Source organism: Ciona intestinalis, chromosome 3 (assembly GCF_000224145.3).
Source record: "Ciona intestinalis chromosome 3, KH, whole genome shotgun sequence".
NCBI lineage: Eukaryota > Metazoa > Chordata > Ascidiacea > Phlebobranchia > Cionidae > Ciona > Ciona intestinalis.
In genome coordinates this window covers 5,006,916-5,018,183 of record NC_020168.2, presented here as the reverse complement: position 1 = coordinate 5,018,183, position 11,268 = coordinate 5,006,916, and the positions used below count along the sequence as shown (strand labels likewise).

General features: G+C 35.5%; 1 protein-coding gene across 1 annotated transcript in view; it reads left to right on the top strand.

Moving 5' to 3' along the window:
* The first annotated feature begins 848 nt into the window (after positions 1–848).
* Positions 849–11,268, top strand: part of LOC100177914 (dynein heavy chain 8, axonemal) — a 38,565-nt gene continuing 28,145 nt past the window's right edge. The window contains exons 1-31 of the mRNA XM_026833655.1: positions 849–1,158; positions 1,995–2,129; positions 2,196–2,283; positions 2,360–2,502; positions 2,762–2,957; positions 3,080–3,243; positions 3,319–3,495; positions 3,551–3,664; positions 3,746–3,853; positions 3,944–4,045; positions 4,136–4,279; positions 4,346–4,485; positions 4,543–4,708; positions 4,783–4,995; positions 5,114–5,236; positions 5,450–5,617; positions 5,716–5,868; positions 5,989–6,158; positions 6,349–6,468; positions 6,525–6,698; positions 6,800–6,991; positions 7,314–7,494; positions 7,629–7,777; positions 8,143–8,311; positions 8,647–8,827; positions 9,052–9,173; positions 9,424–9,599; positions 9,961–10,194; positions 10,498–10,670; positions 10,870–11,046; positions 11,102–11,192. Coding sequence (XP_026689456.1) covers positions 991–1,158; positions 1,995–2,129; positions 2,196–2,283; positions 2,360–2,502; positions 2,762–2,957; positions 3,080–3,243; positions 3,319–3,495; positions 3,551–3,664; positions 3,746–3,853; positions 3,944–4,045; positions 4,136–4,279; positions 4,346–4,485; positions 4,543–4,708; positions 4,783–4,995; positions 5,114–5,236; positions 5,450–5,617; positions 5,716–5,868; positions 5,989–6,158; positions 6,349–6,468; positions 6,525–6,698; positions 6,800–6,991; positions 7,314–7,494; positions 7,629–7,777; positions 8,143–8,311; positions 8,647–8,827; positions 9,052–9,173; positions 9,424–9,599; positions 9,961–10,194; positions 10,498–10,670; positions 10,870–11,046; positions 11,102–11,192 — 4,811 coding nt within the window. The 5' untranslated portion in view covers positions 849–990. The remainder of the gene's footprint in view (positions 1,159–1,994; positions 2,130–2,195; positions 2,284–2,359; positions 2,503–2,761; positions 2,958–3,079; positions 3,244–3,318; positions 3,496–3,550; positions 3,665–3,745; positions 3,854–3,943; positions 4,046–4,135; positions 4,280–4,345; positions 4,486–4,542; positions 4,709–4,782; positions 4,996–5,113; positions 5,237–5,449; positions 5,618–5,715; positions 5,869–5,988; positions 6,159–6,348; positions 6,469–6,524; positions 6,699–6,799; positions 6,992–7,313; positions 7,495–7,628; positions 7,778–8,142; positions 8,312–8,646; positions 8,828–9,051; positions 9,174–9,423; positions 9,600–9,960; positions 10,195–10,497; positions 10,671–10,869; positions 11,047–11,101; positions 11,193–11,268) is intronic.

Below are 11,268 nucleotides of genomic sequence, written 5' to 3'. Positions count from 1 at the left end.
CGTGGTTGATTTCACAGACTGTACTCCACCTCCACCGCGGCTTGCTGATCTTCAAATTGTATTCTAATTGATACGGAAATACACGACCGAGTTTATCCGGAATAAGTTTTGCATATAGGAATTTGTATCGCAACACAAGCACGACGTATACATCATGGTGTGGGTGATCACTCTTTGATAACGACTATACCAAGAAAAGTTTGCGAATAAATACATATTTTTAATTAGTCGCAAAATGTATTATAAAACTTCACAGCTAGTCAGGAAAGCATGAGCAATGCGAGAAACTGTTTGCGTCAAAATCTAATAATCGCGACCACTGCCTGCGGTACAATACGTTTTGAAAAATCTCGCTTTGTCTTTGTTCGACCGACTCTAAATTAGCTTTAAATCTTATCTTATTCACCGAATAAATGTGCTATACTGCAGCATGGTCTTGTTTTAATGCATTGTAATATTTATTTATCTCTGTCTAGCGAACATTGATGTGCCTTGCACGTTGCATTATTGTGATGCACGCTTCAGAAAAAGTTGTTACGTTTCCATGCAAATTATTTTTAATTGTGACACACAATAGAAGTTATGAAATCACACTGCAATAATTCAGGAATTCCAATTTTAATGTACTTGCGCCTACAAATCGAAGTTTTATTGTCTTTTTTTCTTAATATTTGTTTAAACCAAATACTCTTAATAACATATAAAAAATACAGTTGTTTGGGAAAGCGTTTATATCAATAAATAGAATTGTCGTCGCGATTACCTTACCTCTATGCGGATGAATATCCAAAAATGTTTTCTGCGATCAAAGTTTGTTTTGTTTAAAAGTTGTTTACATTTAGAACGGTCGGGTCCCAGCTGTATTCAGTAGGATGTTTTTGGTTCAATATAGAGAATGTATATAATATATTAACGTACTGTAGTTCTGCTTTAGTCAACAGTACCTATTTGTAGAATTGGATAATATTTTAAAGCAGTTTTACCGTCGTTATGGCGGACGGAGCGAAGGCACCTAATGATAAGGGGGCGCCTAACCCAACAGCTCCGAGCGCAGTGAACAAACGTATTAGGGATGTTAAGAACGCCGGACCCTCCCAGCGAAGAGCAAGTCTCGCAGGCGGAGTATACAACTATACAGAAACGCTAAAAGAAAAACAGGTTGGTGTTTATGGTTTTTCGTTCATATTGCAATTATGAACATAACGGTGGCTTGACGGTATTTGCGGTGTCGTGATATATTCGTTCCGACTGATGTATTTGTACCGCACGCTATTGCACATGCGCCGAGAAGCCATTGCGTAAGGCGGAGTCGGTACTGCACATGCGTAGTAGGTCGGAACAAATACAATACGATCGCCAATAAATACGTACCGGCTGAAAAACGTTCCGGGAAAAATATTACTAAACACATTTTGCACCGTTTTAAGATATATATCTACTATCTGTACTGTTGGCCTCTGATGTCATCAGACATAGCGAGTAATTTCCCGCGCCATGGCAAAGTGGTTAGCGTACTTGCCTGTAACCCAGAGCTAATGGGTTCAAGCCTTGTCGCTGCTAGTGCTACCATTGGAGGCGTATGTGTCCTTGGACAAGACACTTAATGGCAATCGGTCCAACCTAGTGGTTAATAATGGGTTGTCCGAATTATCAGCCATACATTAAAATAAATTGCCCCAAAAAAATCATCCACAAAGCAAAAAAATCACCCACAAACATACATGGTAACTCGTAAGATGGCACGAGGTGTGTGTGCACCCATGTTACAGCGACTGTCGTTTCAGACCACGCGAGGTTAAAGTAAGTTTCATTTATTTTTTTGGACCGAGTGGTCATTGTATTTGTTCCGGTCTACTGAGCATGCGCAGTAGCGTCTCGCCACATGGACAAAAGTGCCCGGTACAAATATATCAATTGGAACGAATACATTAGAACAACGAATACATTATCAATTGGAACGAATACATTAAATTTTTGTTGTTGTGTCATTTAAGGCCCGCTTCCGAGAGGAAAGGGAAAAGCGAAAAATTCGTTTAACTCCCATGCATAAATACCTCATTCATTATGTTGCTGAACATCTTCAAATGGAGAACAATGTAGTAGAGGAATTTATTCTGGATTCTTCCGACGTATGTATAACTTTTTCTTTAATATGTTTTTTTACAAAAAAAATCAATGTGCCCCTTTTTTTTAAGCAAATAGATATTTTGGATTCCTTTATTGACAAAAATGGAAGAAAGGCTCTTATGTTTTTCCACCAAGATGGAGAATCGCCCAAATTGGGTAAGTCTAACGTTACGCAGACTGGCAGACATATTTTAATACTATGTTAATGAGCAAAGGTTAATGTCCTTGACAGAGTCTGGAAGAATTGTTCCTAAGGTTGATAAAATGAAAAGAGTTTTTGTGACTGATGGATTGAAAGAACCAATTACTGGACAATGTTTATATTTCATTAAACCAAGAGGAGAGCAAGCTCTTTCAATGAGAAATATTCATGAGGTAAAATAATAGTAGCTAGCTCTTATGTTGTTCTTTAATCTTGCCAACTCAATATTATACATGACATGTCTCCTCATAACTCCTTGAAAAGACAGTTTGGAATAATGTAGTGAAATATGTTGCATAAAATGGGTCCCACTTTTCTATCCAGCTTTCGGTCGCATATTTTTACTTTCCTGAATCTAAAAAAATGTAAAAAAAATTCCTGAATCTAAAAAAAATTACAATACCACTTCATTTATATTGTATATGTGAATAGGAAATAAACTTCGGAGTGCTTGATGTGGAAGACAATGGTGGCCTTCTACCTGCAATACGACAACTGTTTGCAAAAGTTTATCTCCCAACAATACAAGCAATGGAGAATTGGGGCAATCTCACTGAAACTCCCCATGGAAAGAAAACAAAAGAAGCATTCATCAACCATGTGGAAAGCTTTGTACACTATCTTGACAGTAAGAAATGTTTATATTCAAATGAATACATAGACAGTAGGCCTACTGGTGCTACATCATTAATTTTTTCCAAATTTAACTATATAAATATTAGATTCTGTCATGCCAATTATTCTTACCAGGTGCACAGATGAATGTGGATGGAGCAGTTAGACTTGTTGAATGTACGGATGTTGACCTTGATAGCATTAAATCTGCTGCTGATTGTGCTGAAGCAGCAAAGGATCCAGATATTGTTTCAAAACTTGAAGAACTTGTATCTGGTTGGCGGAAACAAATTGAACAAGTAGGTGGCTGTAAAATCTTTTATTTTCACAACTTCAGTTTTTAATTCTGTTTAAATGTTTCTTGTTTGCTTCAGGTCCTTGCAGAAAGTGAACAGATGCGTAAAGAAGCTGATGACACTGGACCACTAGCTGAGTTAGAACATTGGAGATTTCTTATGTCTAAGTTCAACTCACTGCTTGAACATATCAAAGGCAGCAGATGTAAGGCTGCTATCAACACATTGCATGCTGCCAAATCCAAAGTTTTAAAGGTAAACACCAGTTAGTCTAAAATTTACAAACTGGCTTTAACTAATCCTGTTTTAGCTCTGGAGAGAAATGGATGCACAAATAACTGATCATGCAAATGAAGCAAAAGATAATGTCAAATACTTGTACTCCCTGGAAAAGGCATGCACTCCACTGTACAACTCAGATCCTGTAAGTTTACTTGCTTGGAATAAAAAAAAATATATAAATATAATATACATTTTCCAAAAATGATAAGTTTTTTGTTATAAGGTGAATATGATTGAAGTCATTCCAACTTTGATCAACATCATCAGCATGATACAAAACATTTCAAGATACTACAATACATCACAGAGAATGACTTCACTGTTTATTAAAGTAAGTTTTGACACAAAAGTGTAATAAGAAAAGCCGGTCCCAAAATTGGTGTTTCTACTAAATAACTGTTTCTAAAATTAAATGTTTTAGGTAACTAACCAGATGGTAACAGCTTGCCGAAAGTACATCACAGACAATGGGCAAAGGAGAATATGGGATCAAGATAGCGCTTTAGTGAAAAAGAAGATTAATGTAAGCCTATTGATTTGTTTGTTCAAATTGTTTTGTTATCATGTGACATGAGATAGTTGCAGCTAACAATTAATTTTTGCTGTTTTGTAGGATTGTGTTGTGCTTTATAAAGAATACATCAATGGCTTTCAAAGAATGAAGGTTGACTTGCAAACTGGACCCGAAAAAAATTTAGACTTTTCCGAAATGTATATTTTCGGGAAATTTGAAACTTTTTGTAGAAGACTGAACAAGGTTTGTTGGCTTAAGCTGAAATACCAGACCATATTTCAAATTACCTTTAAAAAAATCTCAATTCAGATCACAGAATTGCTACAAACAATCGAAGTGTTTTCAATGCTTAGTGAGAGCAAAATAGAAGGCATTGATAGTCTTGCAAACAAGTTTCAGTCTGTTGTTAGCAATACTAAGAAGAAGCCTTACGACATACTGGATCACAGGTTAAAAAACCATCAACTTTATGAGTATATGTAACTAACAGGTTGTTTCTTGTTCAGAAAAATTGACTTTGATAATGATTTTGAGAACTTCAAAGAGTCAATCTACACTCTTGAATGTCAGCTTCAAACGTTCATGGATTCATGCTTCGAACGTGTACAAGCTTCAGCACAAGCTTTGCTTCTTCTCAAACGCTTTGAAAAACTAAAAATACCATGTCTTCAGGTAAGGATCAGAATAACAGAATCTGTACGGTTAGATGGCTTGGATGCATATTTAATTGTCTATTATCATTTTAGTCTGATATTTCTGACAAGTATGCCGTCATACTCCGCACATTTGGACAAGAGATAGATGAAATAAAGAAGCTCTACCAGAAGTTCCGTGATGATCCTCCCATCCCTAGGGACATGCCTCCCATTGCAGGAAAGATTATGTGGTCTCGACAACTCTTCAGAAAGATTGAAGAACCTATGGAGGTTTTCCAAGAGTTTGCTCCGGAATTGTTAAAGGTAATAACTAAATTAAAACAATTCTTGCAAAAGTTGTGTCCAGTTCACCAACCCCCTAACAATTTCATATACACTAAGTATTATAAATCGTATTTTTTTAGCGTCTATGTATTTTCAGGAGAAAGATGGTAAAACACTGGTTAAAAACTACAACCGCATGGGTAAAATCCTAATGGAGTTTGAAGTTCTTTACTACCGTGCATGGTGCAGAGAAACTGACAACATTAAATACGCACTACAGGTATACACCTACTGAAAACAATACACTGTTGTTGTCTCTATTACTGTCTATGAATAAATGTAACGTATTTATCTTTGCGTAGCAAGATAACACCTGTCCTTATTTTTATTAGACAGGTGTTCTGTTTTATTCAAACCTGAACCCTATAAGCTAAATACAGATGTGGTACTATCCCATGGTGCGGAATATGTTATCCATACTTTCCATCAACAGGCAACATTGTTAGTCCGTCACCCTGAAACAAAGCAGCTTCACATCAACTATGATCCCCAAGTGCCAGCCATGGTTAGAGAAGCATTGTGCATGAATAAGATGGATCTTGAAGTGCCTGAGGTCGCAACAAACTTGTTGCGAAAAATAGACGACCTTAAGAACACAAAGGTATGTATAAAAATAACACAATTTTTCTAGATCTCGTTTGATTTTGTAGGTAATATTATTCCGTATATTGTATGTTTTTAAATTGTGTATTTTTGTAGGAAACATTGGAAACACTGCTTGGTGATTATGACAAAGCAAAAGAGAGCATCCCAAGTATATTCATGCCTCTGATGAAACAACATCTGCATCAAGTGGATCGGGCAATAAGGAACGGACTTGTCTTCATAACTTGGAGCTCACTCAATCATAAGGTAAAGTTGTAATGAGAAATATATAACACTGTCCAACACAAGCAGCTTGAAGTTGTATTTTTTAAGCAACTTTAAAATCTAATTAAATTTTAATGCATGGTTATCTTCTCACAAATGCAGTTATACTTCCACAATGTTGAGAAAGTATTGAACCAACTAAATCGAGTTATTCGTGATGTTAATGATTTGAAAGAAGCTCGTATTGATGAAATGTTGCAAGATATTGCCACCACTGCTCTAGTTGACTTGGAGGATGAAATAACTTATACCATCCAAGAATTTCTCGGCCGGTAAACTATGTTTGTTTAAATCTATTAATTGTTGTTGGGCACCATGGCACAATGGTCAACTCACCTGCCTCTTGCCCAGATGTTACGGGTGCGTACCCATGTTATAACAACTGACACTGCCCTACACACAAGGATGAATAGGTCACATTCATTCGCTCATACGGGTTTAGTCACGCTTGTTTTCTTTTAGTGCAAAGGACCACTGCGATGCAATGGCCAAATACCTGAATCGGAAGAGCAAACACATTGAGTTAGCTGTTCACGACTTAATACAAGTCTTCGCAAAGCATTCTGGAAGGACTGACTTTGTGTAAGTAAACAAACTGTTTAATCAGCAACACTTTTTCATGTGCCACTACATTCTAGATTTAACATGGAAAGTTCTGTGAGTTCGAAATCCAAATATAAAGATAGCATTGATTTTAATGAGGATGATGCATTCGCAGTTGAATGTGAGGAACTAGTTGAATACTTTAAAACTAGAACTTTGGAGGCTTTGCTCAAATGCACAAGGCAGTCATTGGATCTCATTAAACGCAGGTAAATTGTCTTTTACTTAAGTTATTTATCGATATAAGCTATAAGTTATTTATTACAAGTTGGTATTTTTTGTATGTATTAAAAAAAAACTTAATTCTCAGGGTATTCTACCCCAAGTCAGCATATGGGCGAAGAATGTCCGACCAGTTAACTAACGCACCAACTGGCAGTATACAACTTGTACGTGAAGGAATGGCTCCACTGTTGGTATCCAATGTGGAACTAGCCATACCTAATGTAGAGCTGAAGCCTAACTTGGAGGAAGTACAATCAGCTATCAATGAAACTGCAAGGTGGGGTACAGCAACTTTGTGTACATTACATCTACCTCTGCTTAGTGTAATCATTAACAATTGTGCATGCGTGTCTTTAGACATTGGGTATCTTGATTCTTTATACAATGCTTCTTCAACTTTAACTATTTCTTTTAATGCAATAGCTTTTACAAGATGAAAACTGCCTAACACAAGCAATAATATTTGTTTGAATTTCATTAATTTAAAGAATATGAGCTGCACAGTACACAGTAAGACTTTATTTAACCCGATACTTCCAACACGAAGTGTAAACTTTTGTAAAAATCAACATACTACATTTATAATTCCTTGTATTCAGATGCATTGTTGAAGTTAGCAAGGGAGTTGTGTGCTGGGGACAGGCACAACCTGATGAGGTTGATCTGGAGATGGAAAGAAGAGGTTCTGCTGGAAGGAATTACAAACGGGAGGATGGAAAGAAAATGGGGAGTCAGATGACTTTGCAGAACTCCTTTGATAAACTGCAGAATCATTATAAGGCAAGCAAACTTGGATTACATTTTGATAGTCTTTTTTTTACAAACTAAAATTAAATGTATTGTGTTTATGTCTAGGCTGAATTTATAATTATTAGGTTTTTAAAACATACATTTTAAATATGGTTTCATTTCAGGCGATATCTGAGCACAAAGACATCACAAAACTAGTGATGATGTTGGGGAGTGCAATGAACAACATTCGGGAACCAGTGACAAAGAATCTTCAACAATTTAATCACTTCCAGATGCTCTGGGAGGAGGAGAGAGAAACAGCAGTGAAGGAGTGAGTCACTTTATCTACACAACTGTCATCAGTTATTGAATGAGTAACTTATTTAGTCTTACTTGGTTGCGTAATGACTGTTGTTATAACATGGGTATTCTTTCTCATACACCTTGTGGCTGTTTACTGGTTACCACATATAAATATAACTTTCAGGTTGATTTTCTGTATATTTGTTTTAATGTATAACTGACAATTTAGACATAAGAGGTCACTGGCCTAAATTAATTGTTGTTAAGTGTCTTGCCCCATGGCACACATGCCCACAATAATAACATTTTCAAGAACTCTTATGCTCTGTGCTAAGTCACATTAACCATTATGTCATCTTACTGGATGACTAAAAGAAATTTCTTTCCCATAAGGTTCATGGCAACCAACCCGTTATTAACTGAGTTCCGTGCTGAGATAATGAAATATGAAGATATCAATCAACGTGTAGATGTTCTTCCTAACTCCATCAGTGTTGGACCACTGCAGTTACTTCCAGCTAACATCAAGATGTCACTTGTGGTTGAAACTAAGTCTTGGAAAGTATGTTTGGGCTTGTTGAAATATTAATGGCTTCAATTACCTATTTTAGTTACACTTTTTTCATGTATATTTCGCCTTAGAAAATGTTACTTCTGAGGATAGTATTCTATAATCATTTATAGAAGTAGTCTATGTTATTACCTGCCCAATAATTACCTTTGAAGTAACAGTATCTTATAAAATCGAAAAAGTGATTTTTTTCTTCTAAATAGCCAGGTTTAAATTACACCTGTTTTACAAACATTTGTATTGTACATAATAGATGATGCATGTTATATATTGTTTATGTCTTGCTGAAATGTCATTAATCTGTATTGTTTTCTCTTAACACCCAGGTGAGCCTATGCAAGTGCTTGAACATTGAATATCGAAGCAAGATGGAAGAAGTGTTTGATTTCATCAACGAATATTCCAAACGCCTTACGCGACCAATCAAAGACCTTGATGATATCAGGGAAGCAATGAATTCACTTGATACGATCAAACATGAGTTTACAAAGATTGATTTTACTATTGGTGGGTGGTTTTGTTTGCAACAGTTAAAAGTTGTTATGAACTGTCCGTTAAATATATCACAACAGTGAATCTTTTTGGGGGGTAATCCATTTACTTAATCATTGCTAAATCAATATACGCTGCTTAAAACGTTTTTGTAATTTTTCAAAGAGGTTTGATTTCTTTGGCTTAGACTGTTATATTTGTATATATTCAATATTAACATCAAGTATGTTCTTATGTAGGTCCTGTTGAGGAAGCATACGCCATCATGCAGAAGTTCAATGTAAATGTGAACCATGAAGAAATCAACAAGGTTGACACACTGAGATACAGCTGGAATAAACTACTCTCTCAATCCAACATGGTACATTGAATTCTAATACCATTTTTTTAACTATTAATATTAACTTCAATTAAAAATTGGCAAATAGCTTTTCTGGGTAAAAACTGTTAAATTTACACTCAAAATTGATGATACCTCGCCAGATACCGACTTGACAAAATGTTGGTAAAATAAACCAGAAAATCTTTAAGCAGTAAACTATTTCCAATATTCTGTTATGTCCGGTAGCAACTGAAGCAAATTATTATCTTATTCTCCCCACTTATACCAGGTTTCAGACAAACTGTGTAAAGTGCAACCTGAGTTTCGATCAGATCTCATCGAGAAAGTGGAAAAGTTTCATGTTGATTCCGCTGCCTTCCAAGATGCTTATGATGCTAATGGACCGATGGCTGATGGGATTTCTCCTGTGGAAGCAAGTGACAGACTACAAGTTTATCAAAGCAGGTATCGTGCTGTGTGGATTGTTTTTTACTCTGTTATTCATCAATGACTGATTGTATATTAGTACATTTAATGACTGTTAGTTCAAAAATCACTCACAAAGTTACATCCCAGTAACTTGTAAGCGGGCACAAGGTGTTTGAAACAGAACATCTCTGTTATAATAACTGTCGTTTTCCAGCCATGCGAGGATAAAGTTTTATTTATTTATTTTGAATGCTTGGATTAAACTATTTTTAGCTTGATGAAAATAAGCAGCGTTACTGTATTAATGAAGTTATATTAGAAAAAGAACACTGTATTGTAATAAGTTAATAATTCAACTTTCATTATCAAACACTAGCTAACCACCACTTTTCTTTAGGTTTGATGATCTTTGGAGAAAGTTCCAAACATACAATGCTGGTGAGGAGTTATTTGGATTACAAGTCACTGAATACCCAGCACTGCAGCGCTCAAAGAAAGAACTTAACTTGCTACAGAAGTTATACGGACTCTACAATGCTGTCATGAAGTCTATAAATGGATATTTTGATATCTTATGGTCTGAGGTTGACATTGATAAAATCAACCAGGAGTTGCTGGACTTTCAAAACAGGTAAGTTTTTTTTGCAAACAATTAGACAGCTTAATCAGTTTCGTAATACATATATATATATATATACATTTTTTCTTTTTTAAAATTTACATTGTAATATAGTATGCCTGTCAGTGTACCTGTATTTCAATTATGTCTTGTCCGGTGCGTTTGCCCTGTTGCTAGAGGACCACATTGTAACACATTACACATACATCAGGTTCGATATATTATGTACAATCATCCACAAAAATGAAAAATTATTGCACTTATCATATAACATTACACAAGCACAATGAACAAGTGCCATTCATTCTTATTCAGATGCCGCAAGCTTCCTAAAGGTTTGAAGGAGTGGCAAGCCTTTAACGATCTCAAAACTAAAATTGATGATTTTAACGAGACATGCCCTTTACTTGAACTTATGTCAGATAAAGCAATGAAGAAGAGGCATTGGGAGAGGATTGAAAACCTAACTGGATATTCTTTTGACATTGGTTAGTATCTGTTGGATATTTACTTTTTTTTATTCTTGATGGGTAAGGTCCTTGTCAAGGGCCTATTCAGTTTGTTGCGTACCTTTGTTTTTTTATTAGTGTATTTTTCATTAGTAATGTTTTTCTTCTAAATTATAAGCATAAATAAAAATTAATCCCTTTTCATTTTTGTATTGTTCAAATATTATATTTTTGGTAGAAAATGAGAATTTTCAACTTCGCAACATTATGGCTGCTCCTCTGCTTAAATATAAAGAAGATATTGAGGATATTTGCATCAGTGCAGTGAAGGAGAAGGACATTGAAGCAAAACTTAATGTTGTGGTTGCTGAATGGAGTGCTAACATACTAAGTTTCAGTGTTTTCAAAGCAAGAGGTCCGGTGAAATAAATAAGATAATATTTAAAGTTATTGCATCAATCTTATAACAGGTGAGCTGCTCCTGAAAGGTCAGGAAACATCTGAGATCGTTATGATGTTAGAGGACAGCCTTATGATCCTTGGATCTTTACTGAGCAACAGGTGGGATTTTTCACTAGCAACATTACATAGTTAAAAATTTTAACCCGATCTCAGATGTATAATATAAACCGTTAGA